General features: G+C 41.9%; 1 protein-coding gene across 5 annotated transcripts in view; it reads left to right on the top strand.

Annotated features, from left to right (window-relative positions):
- The window catches only part of LOC109892872 (opioid-binding protein/cell adhesion molecule), a 524,317-nt gene that overhangs the window by 418,420 nt on the left and 84,797 nt on the right, over positions 1-21,100 (top strand). For all 5 annotated transcript variants that reach the window (XM_020485718.2, XM_020485717.2, XM_031826778.1 and 2 more), the window contains one exon: positions 18,233-18,465. In XM_020485718.2, the coding sequence (XP_020341307.1) occupies positions 18,233-18,465 (233 nt within the window). The remainder of the gene's footprint in view (positions 1-18,232; positions 18,466-21,100) is intronic.

Below are 21,100 nucleotides of genomic sequence, written 5' to 3'. Positions count from 1 at the left end.
TAGGTCAACATTGGATCATTCAGAGATCCTCACTGAACTTCTGGAGAGAGTTTGCTGCACTGAAAGTAAAGGGGCTGAATCATTTTGCACAGCCAGTTTTTCAGTTTTTGATTTGTTAAAAAAGTTTGAAATATCCAATAAATGTCGTTCCACTTCATGATTGTGTCCCACTTGTTGTTGATTCTTCACAAAAAAATACAGTTTTATATCTTTATGTTTAAAGCCTGAAATGTGGCAAAAGGTCGCAAAGTTCAAGGGGGCCGAATACTTTCGCAAGGCACTGTAAATGGCTTTGAAAGTCTAGAAAAAAACGACACAAATTTTGCCCAGTCGCTTTTTTGTGCGCCTCAAAAATGTCTGACTTTTACGTACCTTTGTTGCACTAATACTGTACATTGAATTAGTTATTGTTATTCGCTGGGAAAAGGGAAACAAGGGCCTCCCTTGTCTCTGATGCCTTGATTTATTGTATTTACCCTGGTCCTGTGTAAAACATTTGTACAGGCGTGCACAAGCTAGCGCCCCAGTGGTCTGGCCTCTGTGTGTGGGGAGCTGTGAGAGAGTTAATATGATTCATGTGGGTGCTGGATTCTTGGCTGGGTTTTGTGTCCAGCTCAATTAACCGAAGGTTCATACACCCCCCCACACGCCGGGAGACCGGAGCCCATCAGCCCATCCCCATAGTCTACAGCGTGTGTGTGTGTACGTGGTTGGTTGGTTGGATGGTGTGTGTGTGTGTGTGTGTGTGTGTGTGTGTGTGTGTGTGTGTGTGTGTCTGTGTGTGTGCACAAGCTAACTGTTTTGATGTGTTAATTTGGGACATGAAAACATGTGTGGGTGGATGTTTTCTTTCCTTTCTTTCCTGTTTTCTTTTCCACAGTGTCAATTGCTTTCACCCAGTGAAGCCAGCTCCGGACAAATCTCCTATTCCCCAAACAAGTGTACCGTCATCACATTTAAGTGCCCCCACGAGGCCCAAAGCAAGCAAGTCAACCCAGCCTATATGACCCGCCGGTGACCCCAGCTAGGAGCGGATATAAAACCAGAGATGCAGTATAGTGTATTCATCTCGGAACACATGGGAAATCCCAGTGTTATTACACAGTAGCATTACAGCTTTAGCTGTGCTTGCTAATTGCAGCTTGTGTTTCTATGTAAGAATTTAACCAATGAACAAGTCAGTTTTTACACTCATGCCGTCTTCATTCCTTTTAGGCAATTTGCACTGGCAATGGCAAGGCTGTTTCAAATATGGCCTGAAAAGATCACTATAGTGAATCGTACTGCATGTGAAGTCCCCCAATGTTTTAAATGAGGGCCGGACCCACTCTATTGCCTGCGTGTGTGTGTGTGTGTGCGCGTGCGTGTGTGTGTCACAGATTTCGTACAAGTAATTTGTGCCTATTTCATGATCATTTGTGATAGCGAGTTAGTGTGTCTGTGTGTGTTTGGGGTTGGGGTTGGAGGCTCAGGGCTATGGATCCAGCCGGCACATCAGCTCATCCACCTCGCCAGGCATCCAGAGAAACGAAGCGATCACCATAGTAACTATGGAGGCAGCAGCCATGTGGGGTTGGTTCACCAGTGTGGTTAAAGGGAATAGAATCAATGAACTCTGACTGACTGAACAGAGCTGGGCTGGGGTGTCTCGGTGGAAAGTCTCTCTCACTCTCCCTCCCTCTCTGTCTTTTCTCTCTCTCTCTCTCTCGTTCTCTCCTCCTCTGCCTTTCTCTCTCCCTCCCTCTCTGCCTTTCTCTCTCGCTTGCCTTTCTCTCTCGCTCCCACTCTCTCTATCTCTCTCATCTTAACTGAGCCCACTATGCAATCAGAACATAGTTGTTTATAAGTTTTATAATTAGAATGATAAAGAAAAACAAATTCTAGTGGTAGGATGTTATTTTATTTGTTGTCTAAAAACACATTTCTGAACTGTAGCGTTTGTTTCTAGAGTTCACAGTTAAAGGATTCAGTTGTGTAAAAACTCTAAGAACAATTTAATATTGCCTGATAATGGTCACCTACCTGATAATTGCAGGACCATTATAGAGAACTGTATCCTCAATCGAATGTGTGCATTGCCCCCCATGAAATGGTTCATGACCACTTCTCACCTTGTTATTACCAAATCCCCCATATACTCAGCAATCATTCAGTCACCATGTTTCGCAGAGTCAACTGTTTGCTTAGGGCAGATTTACAGTGCACAGACACACACATGAACATTGTGTGTGAGAGAGCGCTTTTCTGCCCTCACTAAATAATTAAAACAACAATGGGTCCAACTTGTTTTCAATAAACAAAAGTCTCTATTTGACATTCTGTACTATGCTATTCTAAATGCTACGCTATGCTAAATCATTTTGTGAAATTGACCCGACAAAACAGATACCGATTCATTATCACTGGTGAAACAGTAGACAATAGCAGAAATACATATGGCCTAGCAGTTGCGGGGACGACTATTCCGAAGACTAATGTCGCCTGGAAGTTAGGGCTGTGCATTATGGCCTAAAAATCATAACATATATTTTTTCAAACTTATAGGCGTATCACAATATATATAAATAAGTGTTTTAGTACAATTAAAGGTCAAATACAATGTTTTTCAAACAGACAGCAAAATCGAATGAATTCAGGCTATACCTAGGCTATACCTAGGCTAAATATAAGCCTTCCACAACCATAAGACCCAATAATAATGTAATGTTATTTTATCAAATAGTTTAATTAGCCTTTTTAATTTGTATTTTATTTAGCAATAGTCACTTTTCTGGCTTTCAAGTCTGTCTAGAAAATGCTCTTTTTTGTTACAAATTTAACTAGAACCGGGCTAGACAGATAGTACAGTATAACAGCTTCTGCCAAAAATGCTGCTAATGGTATGTGATACAAATGCCGTTTGCGACAAACTGAGCATTCAATTCCAGAATCAATGTTCATCGATACTAGAGATATAAAAATGGTATCGTTTGAAAATGTAACTTCTCTATTACAGTAAATGAATGTCTTAATGTGTTTTGTTGTCCATACTACTGATTATTTTGGACCAAACCTCAAATGAAAATAACGAGTTGAAACCATAGAGGCAGGGGCAGGGGCTTGGTGTGTGTGTGTAAACCATAGAGGAAGAGGAGAAGCGCTAATATCTGTCCAAAATAAGGACAATTTGTTTCAATGGGCTTATTTTGGACCTAAACTTGTCACGTGCCTTCCCGCCTTTGGGACAACGACTCCCATTGTTTGGGCAGAGCGACGTAAAGCTCATCATTACATACAGATCTCTGGTGTAAATTGGGAATGTGCACACAGCCCAGAGGAGCGAAGGAGAGGAGACCAAAAATACAACATGAGAACAAGCGGACATAAACGCTCATAAAAACGAAAAATAACAAAACCTTGATTCTTGTGATACAGGCATTTGGAATATTGCGCAAAAACATAGATCAAATTCATTTGAATGTATCTCCCAGCCCTACTGGAAGTTATCCAGGAGTTATACATTAGATGTTTATTTCTCCTGGGTACGTGGATGCTTAATCAATCTAAGCCAAGCAAAAATAAGTATATAACTTTGTTGCAAAACAATCAAGGCTGTTTGTTGTAAAAACATATTTTCCAAATAAGCTTACTGTATCTTCTGATGCTGATTCTAAAGTCGTTTCCCAGGAAATGCCATTTTACCCCACATGCCATGTAATTGATTTATATGTTCAATCTCAGGTATTTCCACACAAAACAGAATAAATAGTGAGGCTCTCATTATATAGTGAAGCTCTTATTATGTTTTAAATGACCTCAACTATTCAGCACTATGGACTTCTTTCTGTTCATTGTCAATTTTATGGAATGTCATACAGGTATATCTTCAGCTGTGTGTGAGAGTGGGTGCCACAGGGTTCAATTCTCGGGCCGACTCTTTTCTCTGTGTATATCAATGATGTTGCTCTTGCTGCGGGCGACTCCCTGATCCACCTCTACGCAGACGACACCATTCTATATACTTTCGGCCCGTCTTTGGACACTGTGCTATCTAACCTCCAAACAAGCTTCAATGCCATACTACACTCCTTCCGTGGCCTCCAACTGCTCTTAAACGCTAGTAAAACCAAATGCATGCTTTTCAACCGGTCGCTGCCTGCACCTGCATGCCCGACTAGCATCACCACCCTGGATGGTTCCGACCTAGAATATGTGGACGTCTATAAGTACCTAGGTGTCTGGCTAGACTGCAAACTCTCCTTCCAGACTCATATCAAACATCTCCAATCGAAAATCAAATCAAGAGTCGGCTTTCTATTCCGCAACAAAGCCTCCTTCACTCAAGCCGCCAAGCTTACCCTAGTAAAACTGACTATCCTACCGATCCTCGACTTCGGCGATGTCATCTACAAAATGGCTTCCAACACTCTACTCAGCAAACTGGATGCAGTCTATCACAGTGCCATCCGTTTTGTCACTAAAGCACCTTATACCACCCACCACTGCGACTTGTATGCTCTAGTCGGCTGGCCCTCGCTACATATTCGTCGCCAGACCCACTGGCTCCAGGTCATCTACAAGTCTATGCTAGGTAAAGCTCCGCCTTATCTCAGCTCACTGGTCACGATGGCAACACCCATCCGTAGCACGCGCTCCAGCAGGTGTATCTCACTGATCATCCCTAAAGCCAACACCTCATTTGGCCGCCTTTCGTTCCAGTACTCTGCTGCCTGTGACTGGAACGAATTGCAAAAATCGCTGAAGTTGGAGACTTTTATCTCCCTCACCAACTTCAAACATCAGCTATCTGAGCAGCTAACCGATCACTGCAGCTGTACATAGTCTATTGGTAAATAGCCCACCCTTTTCACCTACCTCATCCCCATACTGTTTTTATTTATTTACTTTTCTGCTCTTCTGCACACCAATATCTCTACCTGTACATGACCATCTGATCTTTTATCACTCCAGTGTTAATCTGCAAAATTGTAATTATTTGCCTACCTCCTCATGCCTTTTGCACACATTGTATATAGACCCCCCCCTTTGTTTTCTACTGTGTTATTGACTTGTTAATTGTTTACTCCATGTGTAACTCTTTGTTGTATGCTCACACTGCTATGCTTTATCTTGGCCAGGTCGCAGTTGCAAATGAGAACTTGTTCTCAACTAGCCTACCTGGTTAAATAAAGGTGAAATAAAAAAATAAAAAATAAAATAAAAGAGACATCTGTATAAGTGTCACTAAACTAGTAGTTTGTTGTACACACAAGTATCCTGCAGAAGGTAAATGTAAGACAAGAAAACACACTGCACATATAGGCACTTGTTCTAAGGCTAATGGATTAACATGCACTGTGGTAAAAACATTCTCTTCTCCCTTTCAGGGTTAGTTTATATCACCGAAAGCATGATGTGTGTTTGTTTGTTTGAGGTACAGTATGTAGTTAATCCTCTTAGCTGTTACCTTGGAGCGCTAATGCCGACAGATACCCATTTGTGTTGGTACACCAACAAATAATACAGGATTGACCATGACGATCTTGTCATTCCTTTAAAGTGCATTTCAATTACATTAGCGACCTTTTCTACTTGAGAACTAAAGTTCCACCTCGACATAAACACTGCCAAATCTATTTCAGGGTGCATTATTTCAAGGTTGAATAAACAATCTTTTTTTTTTTTTTTTACTTTACTTGCAACAGAGACTCTTAAAATGCACTTTTCATACAACAAAAACACATCTATGATGTTGAATTTACATAGTGCTGGGGGCATGTTCAGCAGGGCACAACGTATTGGACCATTCTGTCAGAAATATGTTAAGTAGAACAAATCTGATATTTTTGGGTCTTTTGACCAATCACATTGGTCAAATTGGGTGGCTTGTCTAAACGCAGCCTCTGGCATGTAGACTAAGGAATCATATCAGTTCTATTTATAACATTTCTATCAGTAACATTCCTCAATGTTTGCCAACTGACACAACTGATGTGAAAAACACATCAGTTGTGTCAGTTTATATGCAATGCATTTACGTGCAGATGGACTAAACACGTAAGAACAGGTTGTGTCAAAGCTTATTATGCAACTTTATTTCATTAATACAGACCCCCTCAAATGATCATGACCTCACATTTGTCATGCAGTGAAGTTCATATGACAAGCGATAGTGTGAAATTTAAGTGACAGCTACTGATTCAAAAATAATGGGGTTAGGAAAGGGGGTACCATTCTTATTCAGAGATGGTACCTGAGTTAATGGACTGTTGATATCGTCTCATTTAGCTTCGCTTCACCTTGTTGTGGTGCTCTCTATTTATAGGGATATCATTGTTGAGAGACATTTGTGTTTGTTGTTGATTATTGTTTATTTTTGTTTATTCCCTCCAAGATTGAGTGACCAATGAAAGCTCTCCCTTCCTCTGAATGCTTGTTTGAATCATGTTTTTTTTGCTTATGACTCTATTTGTCCTTACAATATTTGCTGTAGTTGTTGATCTGAGAAGGCACATTTATTTCCTTTTGCTTTCAGTTTGTATTTGTTTGGTTACAGATATGAATAATTTCAACTCAATACTATTGGCATCAAGTTGTCTTCATAGAAGATGACCTCGAACTGATATTGGTTGATCAAAGACGTAAATCGGTGAATTAAAATAGCTTAATAGAATACGCTGGTCAAATCAATGCCTCTCCCCTGATCTGCAATGACCCACAAGCTGTGCGTCTCTGCAATGTCTGATGTTTACTTGCAATGGCAATACATCCCCAGATAGTCTCCTCCTTCAAATTCATGAGAAACCCTCTGACTAATAAGCTTAGTTTAGCACCACATTTTGTTTGATATTCTCCAGTACATAGCCCTTCCATTAACTGCCTGTGGATATTCCAAAATGCGTAAAAAACAGCAAGACCAGCCAACACCCAAATGTATAAAATATGTATGTCACAGGAAACCAATATTTACCTTCCTAGTTTTTGTATTTGAACAGTATTAGTTTTACAATTGCATGCAGACTCTTTGCAGAGCCGTCCATACTGTTTAATAAATGTCAACCATACAAAATTAATCTTTTGTAGTACTTAAAACATACATTGTTGTATTCCCTATGAACTAGCCAATGATGACACTGCATTAAACATTAACCAACTCCATTGAAGCTCGCACTGAACAAAGTACACTAGAAGCCTCTAATTGTGGGGAAGAGAAATGGCATGCATTTTTTATTATATGCACAGTGCACCAAGGAAGAGGCAAGAAGTTGTTTATTTCACTGCTTCATTTTCACTTCCTCCTGTGCTGTAGTTGGATCCCTTTCATGGCGCTGAAAGGGTCAACACTTTTTCAGGATTAAATTGGTTTGCAGTCTGTGCGACGGTGTTGAGGGAATAATGCAGGATAAAATATTTATTTTTCTTTCTTTATTTGTAGGCATTATGGGGATTTGGTGTGGAGGTTGAACACACTGTACTGTATGATGACCTTGCATAGCACATGGTTTGAAAAGCAGGGCTCTGGCTTAACAGCACCCCATAGCAGGTGAGGGCTTTTTGCAAGTCGAGAATAATTTTACCATAGAATCAATAACATGCAACCTGAGAGAGATATTGTTTGTTCTCAACAGGCGGCTTTGCAATCTCAGAGACCCAAGTAAGTGCTACAACATAAGGGGACATCTTCCTCATGCTATGTCTATTTTATCATCCTCATATCACCTTGTCAATTACAAATTCTTAACAGATATCTCTAACTTTCCTATTCCTTCTCCCCCAGTGTCTCTCAACATGCTGTTGAGTTATCTTTACATTTTGAAGTCTCCAGTAGGGTTCTCCAATCTCCTGCTGTGCTCTGTTCCGTTTTATCTTCTGTAAGGTTTCTGGAGTCATAAATAAAATCCTAACTATGGCACTTTGAGCATTTTGCAATTCTGAAAAACTGAGACAGAAGGGGCTGAATATTAAGTAAATAGTTGACTCTGGTGACATCATTTCTATTTTGAGTCGAACCAGAAGGTCCTGGGAGAGTTGCTAATGCACCATGTGTCTCTCTCGACAACCTTGTACTTTTTGCACCTCGCAATGCATCTCCTTTAGGTATTACTGGTAACAAATCCTTGTTGAGGCTTTGTGGTTACGTTCACCATGGGACACATTTGTCACAGTAGCCAGGTCCCAGGATTAATTCTTGATTCACTGTGGTGCACTTCAGAGCAAGAAGACAAAAATAGTGTCATACTTGGAGAACATAAAAATATATATTTTAATGTTTCCATGTAAGGATAGCCCACAGTATATCATAAAATAACATCCCACCGGGGAAACAAATGATCTTCACACTTTTAACACCCGCCCATTACAATGCATGACCAGCGCTCTACCCAGTTCCTGTGCCCTTGACCTGCAGTCCAGAAAAGGCAAAATCAGCTACACCTCAGCCCGCTCCCAGGTGATTTTGGAGGTTACCCTTTGTGAAAGAAAGTAGTCCAACAGGGTAAATAAGGCAGGAGACACCATTATGCCATCAACTGGCAACTGGGTCAGGGATTCATCAAGATCATTTCTATTTCATAATGAAGAATTAGGAGATGTTTTATAGAATGCGTTGTTGTCAATGGCTCTCTACCTTGAAATAGCGTTTGATGAATTATTAAACTTCCTGTCAAAGAGGTGGTAGTCTGTGGATTATGTTAAAGTACTCCTCCAGAGGAAGTTGCCGTCACTATTTCTTCTTAATTCCTGTCCTAGTGCGGTTAAGTTCAAACCTCCGAACACTGAGTTATGGCTCCTTATAAATATTGATTAATCAGGCATGCACATCTCCACCTTCTGTGTGCACGGTCCATATGTTCTCTGGCACAGCCCACACGCCACAAATTGTAAACACAGCAAAAAGCCACGGCCAGGGTTGCTTTGCTAATGCTACGGAGCATTACGGTTTTACCGGCGAAGCTAGAGGCTAGCTAACCTACTCCCTGGACCAATAAAGCTATCTAGTTACTAATACAATATCCCAACTTCTTGCACATTGATTTGATGAGTCGGTTAAAATAAGGCTGTCACTTTGTCAATTCATAAATCATGCCTATCAATAAACATCTGACAATGTATACATCATGTAATTCTACTGTATGTGCCTTATTAGCATTCAGGACTTGAACCACCTGGTATATTATATAGGTTATAGCACTCCAGACCGGTTCTCACATATTGAGTGCCTCGGCCTTGTCTCTGTGTTGGATACCTTTGTACTCTGTCTTGACTCAGTCTCAGACAGCAATTTCCTCCCGAGACCAGCAGAGTAAAAAACTCTGAATAATCAGCTTCCATTCAGTCAGCGCATAAAACCGCTTTGCCAGGCCAAATTTCGAACACTCCTTTCTTGAAACATTATTATCTTAACAAGCTTTATATCTATCATAGACATGTTTGTGCAGTGAAGAACTGATAGGCCTTCAGTGTGTGACAGGTTTGTGATTCTGAAAGGACAGCAACTGTAATACCAGCGCACTCATGTAGGAGAGTGCACTTTTTGTCAAACATAGGGCCAGTGGTGTAGTGGAGGGTATAAGCAGGTATAAACCGTATACCCACTTCTTTTCAGTGGGTATTGCGTATACTCACTTCTTAATACCTACTGATGCATATCAAAGTGGTGTAGTGGAGGTATACGACTTATCAATTATGTAGTACAATAGAGAAATCATGCACAAAGTAGCCTATACAATCGCACAGCATGTGAAATAGCCTAGTTTCACCGGAATATCATCTGCAGGCAGCAAGAGTGTGCAGCTCTCAACTGGGTTTTGGCATGGAGCATCTCACAGAAGAATGACATCGGTAGCCGGTAGGGTAGGAAAGACGTTTCATCTTATGATATCAACAATGGGTATGCAAACCAGGTATTGAAAAAGTTTAGTCTGAAGTGTTGGTTAGTAAAAGGGGATACATAGTCAGTTGTACAACTGAATGCATTCAACTGAAATGTGTCTTCCGCATTTAACCCAACCCCTCTGAATCAGAGAGGTGCAGGGGGCTGCCATAATCGACATCCACATCTTCAGTGCCCGGGGATCAGTGGGTTAACTGCCTTGCTCTGGGGGAGAATGAAAGATTTTTTCCTTGTCAGCTGAGGGATTCAATCCAGCAACCTTTCAGTTACTGGCCCAACGCTCTAACCACTAGACTACCTACTGCTATTTATGATGCGCAATTGTCATCATAACCTGCTTGCCATAGTGGTGTAGACATGGATGGGTGGACACAGGTCCACCCACTGGGCAGCCAGGCCCTGACAGGCCCACCTAATCAGATCGATGTGGTTTAAGCATTGTTGTGGACTTTTCTATGAAAAAATAAAGTGATTTTGTGAGTGAAAGTCTGAAAAATCTATAGGAAAACAGGATTTTTCACACAGGATGCCTTTCCTTCACTGGGCAGGCCATTTGAGAACTTTTTGGCAAAATTAGAGTATACCCACTTCTACAGGCACCCCTGCATAGGGTCGATAGAAAGACACCAGTCACACACAGCATGATGTTAAAGGATAAACAGTCCATGAACTCGGACATACTAAGCCAGTCGGTCCCAATCATAATAATTCAAAAATACAACCATTAAGCATTTCCCAATCGACATGTACAACTATTAATTCCCATTGCAAAAAATATTTAATGTTTAGCATACAACATAACCGGTGACCTAAAGTTTAAAGTGAAACTGACAGAGTTTAACTACTTTGCAGATAGGAAACAAACAGACAATCATAATATCAGTCAAACATATCAAATTCCCAATTTATGCTACGAAACCAATCTAAGAGGTTTTAAAATAGGTTCTATTTGACTCAATGTTCCATGTCGTACACTAAAGAATTGTTGGCACAATAGATGGATGCAGTTCAATGCATCACTAATATAATTCCCCAATACATTTCTTGGTAGTCCCAAAAATTTTGCTAACAGGTTGTAAATCACAGCTGGCCTGGTATGTTTTTTGCTGCCTCCATTCGGGATGCATTGTTTCAGTTTCAATTATTCAATATTCTGGGCAAAAACTGATGAATGTAAGGCAGGGAATGTCAATACAATCAAACTAGCAAGGACAATGATCACAAGTCATTCATAATGTGGCTAATAGGCTAGCGTATATATTTATGTAGCAAGCTAAAAACACAGAGCCTAACGTTAGCTAGGGTGAGTGGCTGACTTTTTCCTCTCATAACTGTTTTTGGTGGCTATACACAGCTAGGGATAAAGGTGTTATTTGGTTAGCTTGAAAGAACTTGAACGACAGTTATCCAGTTAGCATATCTCATGCATTCGCAAATTCACTCTGGTTATCTACTCCGATTTCAGAGCACTTTCGTCTGAGTGTGCCAGAACGCAAAACAACTGATGAATTTATGAACGCGCAACACCTGCTGAATATGACCGGTGTCAGTAAACATAGGCAAAAAAAAAGTTTGTTAGTCAAGAACGCTCTAGATAACATGTAAACAGCCTAACCAGCTCTGCTACAGTGATTAAAATGGTCAGAGTGAGGTGTTCTCTCATTTGTGTCTGGAAGTAGCTAGTTAGCTTGGGAGGAGCATGCATTGGCAGGGAAGCTGCAGAAGGACTAGGAGGCTACCATTCCCCATCATCTATCAGTGCGATTTTGATGGCCATCTAGCTAAAAAAGTGGAAGAGGGTTTATTTAATGTTCCTTCGTTAGATTTCTATTAATTTACTTTTGAGTCGTTTAGCAGACACTCTTATCCAGAGCAACTTATAGTAGAGTAGTGAATACATTTTGAGACTTTTTTCATTCTTGTCCCCTGTGGGAATAAAACCCACAACTCTGGTGTTACAAGCACCATTCTCTACCAACTGAGCTACACAGGACCAAGCTCATCTTGCTGTGCCTAGCATTAGTTGTTGATCTTGTTGTTGTAGCTGTGCATAACTGAGGGAGAGCGGGACTACCTTTTCATGGTTGTTTGATCAATATGACTGTCAAGTTCCCAAATGTAAGAGGACTCCCTTGGTGTTTACATATTTGCAGGAATCCATTCAGGTGTATTTTGTGGTTTTTGGCGAATGCATTCTAATGATCTAAAGTCGCGCTCTTGCAACTGCCTGTAAACACACATTCCAGTTCAAAGTGAATGATGGCAGGCGCGTGTGGCAAATGGCTTGTTTGTATAAAGGCCTACTGTAGCGGTGATTGGCTATACTCGGTTTAATTTACTGCACGACCGCTTTCCCACTCTATATTCTATAGAATTTTCACAAATGCTTTAGTATTCATAATTCCCAAATACTCTAAGAATTTTTGAAAACATGTAAATGACCAAATCCAAGTGGTTGCTTGTCTGAAAATGTTTCAAACATGTCATATTCTTCCTGGGTGTGTACATTAACAGATTTCATGTTGCTAAAATGCTGTCAATTCCACTTTAATTGCAACAATGTTTAACACACATATGTATTTTAAAAGAAATGGCTTACAGCTGCACCATTGAGAGCATCCTGACCGGTTGTATCACCACCTGGTATGGCAACTGCTCGGCATCCGACTGTAAGGCGCAACAGAGGATGGTGCTGTATGGCCCAGTACATCACTGGGGCCAAGCTTCCTGCCATCCAGGACCTACATACTAGGGGGTGTCAGAGGAAGGCCCCACAAATTGTCAAAGACTCCAGTCACCCAAGTTATAGACTGTTCTCTCTGCTACCGCACAGCAAGCGGTTCCCGGAGCACCATGTCTAGGTCCAAACGGCTCCTTAACGCCTTAACAGATTCTAACCCCAAGCCATAATACTGCTGAACAATTAATCAAATGGCCACCTGGACTATTTACAATGACTTGCTGCTTATTATCTATGCATAGTCACTTTACCCCACCTACATATACAAATTACCTGTACTAACCTGTAGCCCTGCACATTGACCCAGTAACTCCTGTAAATAGCCTTGTTAATGTTATTTTATTGTGACACTTTTTATTACATTTTTTTTATTGAGTTTATTTAGTAAATATTCTCTTAACCCTACTTCTTGAACTGCATTGTTGGTTAAGGGCTTGTAAGTATTCATTTCACGATAAGGTCTACCTCCACCTGTTGTATTCGGCGTATGTGACAAATACAATTGGATTTGATTTGAACAACAGCAAGCGTGCTGCAATTAAAAGCACAGCTCCACTCAGCAGCTGATGATCATTTGAAACTTAACTTCTTGTTGAAAGTTATTCTGGAAAAGGGAAAAGCTAACAAATTAGCAACAACATCCATTTTGAGAAGACCTGTTGCAGCCGCTGCAAACTTTTCGACAACACCGTGGGAAAACAACGCTATTGCGTTGTGACCTGTTGGCCTTCAAAAAGGCAGATGTTTTCATACATTTTTGTAAAAACGGCTCCATCCATCAAGCCAAAATGTCATTGGTTGATTCCACTGTCACTCCAAAACGTTGCCCTAATACAGTTGAATGGCAGATGCCTTTATCTAGCTTCTGATGGCCTAGACAATGGCTGATTTAGCTAGCTAGATGTATCCCCCCAGAGACCAGCAAAGAAAAATCCTGATTGGATATTTATTTATCTTCAGTGTTAACCCTTTCCAACAAAATCTAAAGAGATTAAATGAGATCATTGAAAATATAATTATAATTATTATAATAATAATTTGATCAATCCTTAGCCCTCCTCTGAAGGTGTAGAAGGCCCATTGTTTCCCACTGCTTTTGAGTTATTAATAATTTGTAGAGTGGCTCTATTTTCTCTCAGCATGCATTTTTTCACTATTCTGAATGTCTAAAAAATCCATATGTTGTTCTGAAATGTAAACACAGAAATACTTGACATTTTGAACTCTTATGATGGTGGTGATTTTACAAAATTACAATCATGGTCTTGAATTGGACTGGCATTTTTTTGGTCTCAGTCTTGGTCTCAGCATTTTTTTGGTCTCGGTCTCCCCTCCGGTCTTGGTCTTGAAGCACAAGCATTTCGCTACACTCGCATTAACATCTGTTAACCATGTGTATGTGACAAATAAAATTTGATTTGATTTGACTCGGTCTCGCTTTAGGTGGACCTCAAACACAACACAGGTTATAGCCAAGAGAGGAGGAAGTGGTGGCTTGTTAGAGCACAGACATGGTTCTAATTTCAGGGGTGCTCATGAGGACCCCAATAGCAATTAAAATGTCTATGTGGCCCCCCTCAAACTTAATTGCAATAATGGGAACCTTCAGTAGTCAATGTGTGATCGGTCCTGAGCGTAGGAGTAGACTATAATGAACATGTGATTTATTTTCCATTGTTTGCTCAGCTTGTAACTGTAGTTGGTTATGTTAATATTATCAGAACAGGTATTGAATGATAAACAGAACAAAACATTGACCCATTCTGTGATTTTATATTTTTTAATGATCCATTTAATCCACATACTCACTTTATGTCAATATTACAATATTGCTGCTTGGCCAGCCTCTGCCCTTGGTCTGCATCCCATAACCCGGGAGTCCTCAGACATGTATGGCACAAGAAACAGATAGGTAGGTTGTTGAATTGTCATTATGTCTATCATGGATCCAGTCCTACATTACCATTTCACTGTTTTTAGTTTAGCCCAGAGAACTGAGAATCAGGCAGCTATTCTCTCTGTCTGTATACAGTCAAGACAGTGCTGTCAGGTTCCTACCCACTATGTACATCAACACCTGGGTCATGCCACCCATGACTGTCCAGCCTTGTTGTAGTCCTGACTCTAATCTACTTCACCTAGGTGGCGTAGGGATTTTAGCAGCGTTGGACAATCATAGACAGTGACCTGACTTGCATTTTTGGGGAGATAGTCCTCTGTCAGTTTTCTGGGCATGTGTGAGTTGGGATGTTATTTACAGTGACATAGGCCTACCTTCACAATAAGCTACTCAAATGATTGTAGACACTGCATTCTTCTGGAAAAACTTCAGTGATGATTAAATATTATTGTCAGCTTCGTGTTTGGTAACATAAAAGGGAAAGGGATAGATACCAAGTTGGTTGGACAACTAAATGCATTCAACCGAATAGTGTCTTCCGCATTTAACCCCTCAGAGAGGTACGGGAGCTGCCTTAATCGACGTCCACGTCATCCACAGCGGTGCAGTAGCATTAGCTACTACTGGTAAAACAGTGATTTACTTACTGCGCTATATATAAACTTAGATACTTCATATGGATTTCCTTCACTGTACTGTTACCTACAGCGCATTCGGAAAGTATTCAGACCCAATTACTTTTTCCACATTTTGTTCGACAATAAATTACTGATTTGTTCCATAAAGTTCCATCATGTATTTCCAAATAGTCACTTGTTGTTAGCGTGTTCAGCCCAGTAATCCATCTTCATGAGGCGCGAGCATTTCATCCAGACAAAAACTCAAAGTTCCATTACAGTCCTTTAGAAACATGTCAAACGATGTATGGAATCAATCGTTAGGATGTTTTTAACATAAAACATCAATAATGTTCCAACCGGAGAATTCCTTTGTCTTCAGAAAAAGCACTGGAACGAGAGGTAACTCTGTCGGGAGCACGCGTCATGAGACCAAGGCTCTCTGCCAGACCACTGACTCAGAGGTCTTATGAGCCCCTCCTTTATAGTATAATCAAACCAGTTTCTAGAGGCGGTAGATATCTAGTGGAAGCCCTAGGAAGTGCAACCTCATCCATATCTCAATGTGTACTCGGTAGGCCAAGCTTTGAAAAACTACAAACCTCAGATGTCCCACTTCCTGGTTGGATTTTTCTCAGGTTTTTGTCTGCCATATGAGTTCTGTTATACTCACAGACATCATTCAGAGTGTTTTCTAACCAATAGTACTAATAATATGCATATATTAGCATCTGGGACAGAGTAGGAGGCAGTTCACTCTGGGCACGCTATTCATCCAAAAGTGAAAATGTTGCCCCCTATCCCAGAAAGGTTCAATTGCACAACAATTCTATGTGAATCTGATAACTAGAATGTGTAGACTTTGCAAGATACAGTTTATGTCGTCCTATCATCAGTAATAATGTTTCAGACGCCAAATAATCTGACATCATACTCATTAAGTACCAACACATATTTTCAACTGGTTGGATTACCGAAATATGGTTCAGTTTCCCACCTTTTGATGTTACCAGACTCTCCATGTTAACAAAGGGATTATCAATAGTCACATCGGTAGAGTAGAAAGAGGAAAAAGGGGAAAGGTATTTATGGGGGTCATAAACCTCCCCATCAGGCCCAAGTCATGACAGTTATCAGAGCTCTTGCAGCATGAACTGACATGTTGTCCAAAAAAATCAAAGGATCAGAGAATGAATCTAGAACTGAAAGCATAAGCTACAGTTAGCTAGCACTGCAGTACATAAAATGTGGTAAGTAGTTGACTCAAAGAGAGAGAAGGACCATAGTTGAACAGTATTCAACAAAATAATTTCTTAAAAAATGAAGGAGAAGCAAGAGTGAGAGTGATTGACATTTTTGTCATTTTTTTCCACTTTCAGTTTCACTTAGCTAGAAATGTCGATGGACAGTTTATCCTACTCAACCACCCGGCTCAAACAGAGGGATGTCATGTTAGCTAGCTGTTGTGTTGACTATCCAACACAACACTGGAACTCTTCTAAGTCAATGTAAGCTTTTGGTTTTTATTCATTTATTGCCACCGGGGCCCAACGGTGTAAATGCTAAACTGCTTACTGACTATACACTGTAACGTTACTGCATGCTTGTAGTGGGTGTACTAATACATTAGTTATATTAGCTATGTTGACAAGGAACGTTACTTTAGCTAATATGGGAACAACAATGTAGGCCGTGTGTAGCGGTTATGACATGGTTTGGCTTGGAAAGGTTTTTTCGCCTGGTCACATACAGATGTGTTGTGCATTGAAGTCCACAAATGAAGTGAATAGGTGAGGGAAGGAATACAATGTGGCTGCTATGAAAGTGAACTGTCTTTATGTGTGATCAGGGCTGTATTCCTTCTGCCTGATTCTGTTGAAAATAGTTTCTTAAAAACTGTTACATTACATCCTAGATCAGCTAGATGCAGGCAAGAGTGTGCAAGGCTGTATTTAATGTGTCACTGTCTGTCACCTCAACATTTTATCTCGACCTGTGTGCACCTATGTTGTAAACTTTCATCATAGGCTAGGTTGTAGCAATCTCACGATGGATATAGGGAAGATTTGAGTATCATTTAGTAGCCTAAACCTATCAATGTTACAATGAACTGGGTGAATGGAATATGAATGACAGTCATCCAATATGGCGAAGCTTGTGAAAAAATGTTTTGTCCTCCCTCATCATAAACGGCACTGACCGCCACTATGCCTATGCTTTTCCCATTTCGGAGGAATGGCGTGAATGAAGGACAAGGAAGTTGACCGACCAGATATGCCAATCAGCCAAAGAAGTTAGTGTGTTCTGTTGGATCTCTTCCAGCAAAGTGCCTAAGGAAGTTCTCAGCTTTCCATTAATTGGAGTTGCATGGGCAGAGATGCACACACAATCACACGTAACACACATTCACTACCCACGTTGTAAGTCTTCTTGTGTGACCTCCAAGTCGAGTCATCATATAACAGTAAACCTGAGGTTATCCAGGCGTTCCACAAAGAGAGTATGATGAAAATTCCATTAGCATCTACTGTAATTGCATATGATTTAGCATAGTTAACATAATCAATATAGTAACCTATTGACAGATATTAGTGATTTGTCAAACACTTGACATGGATAACCCCTGGACCAGCACCTCCAAAAAGTTAGCTGATCATGGGTTAAGGTTCATTTGACTATGATGAAAAGGATAATGACATTTACTGTATCTCACAGAAGATGTTTGAATGCACCAAATGCAGTACACATTTGTAAAGCAACAAAGGTCGGATTCTCCTAGATATCCTAGAGAAATCTGTGCACAGAGGCATCACAAGCACCGTGGTCATTTGCTATGACCGCCATCGACACTCGATATCGAGTATACACAAGCATGTAACTTCTGACTTATTTTTCCTTCATGACACAACAGCCCCCCTGGACACTGTCCCACCCTCACTCTCATCACTGGAACAGAAGTGACGAATGCCATAGAGGGAAAGCTGTGACATCACAAATGGGGCCTTCTGTGGTCTCTCACCTGATGCAAAGCAAAGCGTTACTTTTCCGTTTTGTATTTCACCTTGTGTTTGATTTGGCAATGTTCCTTCTTTCTCGTCCTACAGGTGCGCACAGGGGGACATCGTCACACACACGGCCTGGCTCAACCGGTCGAGTATACTGTACGCCGGCGAGGATAAGTGGTCTGTGGATCCCAGGGTGAGCCTGGTTACACTCAATCAGGAGGAGTTCACCATCAAGATTGAGGACGTGGACATGACAGATGAAGGCCCATACATCTGCGCGGTGCAGACGAGCAGCAGACCGAGGACGACGTCAGTGCACATCCTCGTCCAAGGTAAGCCAAAGTCTTCGAATCTAGATACATTCTGGGCGGATGATGGAGAAAAACATATTTTGTCTGATGTACAGTATGTGTGTGTCTCTCTTCTATCTCTCTCCCTCTTTGTGTGTGTGTCTTTGTGCCTGTGCCTGTGCCTGTGTCGCTCTCCCTCTCGCTCTTTCACTGTATATGTGTGCGTGTGCATCTCCCTCTCTGGTGTATTTGGTGGCCTTCATACCCCTCAGTGAATGAGAACCTCTTATTACCACATAGAAAAACAAATTGGTCTACTTTCTCTTTCACTGTGGAAGGGATATAAAATGGAATAAATATAAATAAATAAAGGGAGAAGCACATGTAGAACAACACCAGTCTGGGAATGCACTTCACTAAGTCATCCGTTATTATCTGTGCAGTTGGTGGTGTACTTGCTTTATTAGCTTTTACAATCTCCCAGTAGATTCCACCTAACTTGTATAAACTTACAGTATGGAAAGCATCCATCGTGTGGTGCTCGTTCACAGTCTAATCAATTATATACAGTACCAGTCAAAAGTTTGGACACACCTACTCATTCAAGGGTTTTTCTTTATTTTCACTATTTTCTACATTGTAGAATAATAGTGACGACTTCAAAACTATGAAATAACACATAAGGAATCATGTAGTAACCAAAAGAGTGTTTGTTACGCTCGTTTAAAGATGGATTGGACCAAGGTGCAGCGTTATTTAAATGACCCCGAAAAACCAACAAAATACAAAAACGAACGTGAAGCTATATGCAGAGCAGAACGCAAACAAGATCCCACAATCTAAGGTGGGAAAAAGGCGAGCTTAAGTATGATCCCCAATCAGAGACAACGATAAACAGCTGTCTCTGATTGGGAACCATACTAGGCCAACAAAGAAATAGAAACAGATTTGCCCAACCAAGTCTCACCCTGACCTAACCAAATAGAGAATAAACAAGGCTCTTTAAGGTCAGGGCATGACAGTAGTACCCCCCAAAGGTGCAGACTCCAGACGCAAACCTGAACTTATAGGGGAGGGTCCGAGTGGGCATCTCATCTTGGTGGAGGCTCCAGTGCTGGACGCAGACCCCGCTCCGCTTGAGGCTCCCCCCATTTTAGGGATCGTTGCCGGGGATCGTTGCCGGGGACTCGGGACCGTAGATGTTTGTCGCGGACTCCGGACCGCGGATGGAGGCTCCCGACCGCCGACCGTCGCTGGAGGCTCCGGACCGTCGCTGGAGGCTTCGTGCCATGGATCATTACTGGAGGCTTCGTGGAATGGATCATCACTGGAGGCTTCGGGCCATGGATCATCACTGGAGGCTTTGTGCATGGAGCAGGCACAGGACGTACCAGGCTGGAGACACGCACTGGAGGCCGGGAGCATGGAGCTGGCACAACACGTCCTGGCTGGATGCTCACTTTAGTCCGGCAAGTGCGGGCCGCTGGCACAGGACGCACTGGGCTGTGAAGGCGCACCGGTGATACAGTGCGTAGAGCCGGCACAGGATATCCTGGACCGAGGAGGTGTACTGGAGACCAGGAGAGCTGAGCCGGCACAACCCGTCCTGGCTGTATCCTCACTTTCGCATGGCAAATGTGAGGAGCTGGCACAGAACGCACCGGGCTGTGAATGCGCACTGGAGACACAGTGCGTATCACAGCGTAACATGGTGCCTGAACGGTCACACGCTCCTTAAACGGGGAGTTGGCTCTGGTCTGAAACCTGGCTCCACCAACCACCCCGTGTGCCACCCCAAATAATTTTCTTGGGCTGCCTCTCGTGCTTCCTTCGTGGTCACGAGATTTGCCCACCCAAGTCACACCCTGACCTAACAAAATCGAGAATAAACAAGGCTCTCTAAGGTCAGGGCGTGATAGTGTTAAACAAACCCAAATAGATTTTATATTCTTCAAAGTAGCTACCCTTTGCCTTCATGACAACTCTTTGTCACAACTGCTAACGCTCTCCCTCTCTGGCGCTCGAGGGCACCAGGCTGACCTTCATTAAGCACACCTGTCACCATCATTATGCACATCAGCACTCATTGGACTCACCGGGACTCCTTACTTTGTTGATTGACCCATCTACTGTATATCTGTCTGTTCCTCCGTTGGTTCCCCGTGTCAGTATTATTGTCGTTTACGTTTACGCTATCCGTGTTCTGTTTCATGTCTGTGTTTCAGTAAATGTTCACTCCCTGTACTTGCTTCTCGTCTCCAGCATCTGTCCTTACAGAATGCTGACAGCAATATGTGAAGCATCAGGGAATTATTATTATTATTTTTTTGTTGGTGACGGGTCCGGGTGCCATCGCTGATTGGAACTGGGGGTGCCTCAGCTGGCTCGTTGGGCTTCCACGCCTTAGCTGACTCGAGAGGGTTTCTTGGCTTGGCAGGGGCCCATCCCACGTCATGCCTCAGCGGGATCGTCGGGCTCCCGCGCCTCAGCGGGATTGTCAGGCTCCCGCGCCCAGCGGGATCGTCAGGATCCCGCGCCTCAGCCGGATTGTCCAGCCCCTGTTTCATGTCCGTGTTTCATTAAATGTTCACTCCCTGGACTTGCTTCTTGGCTCCAGCATCTGTCCTTACACTCATGGCATTCTCTCAACTAACTAGTATTGGGGTGGCAGGGTAGC

Source organism: Oncorhynchus kisutch, linkage group LG6 (assembly GCF_002021735.2).
Source record: "Oncorhynchus kisutch isolate 150728-3 linkage group LG6, Okis_V2, whole genome shotgun sequence".
NCBI lineage: Eukaryota > Metazoa > Chordata > Actinopteri > Salmoniformes > Salmonidae > Oncorhynchus > Oncorhynchus kisutch.
Note: the sequence above shows the minus strand (reverse complement) of the source record. Positions and strands in the feature narration are given on the sequence as shown.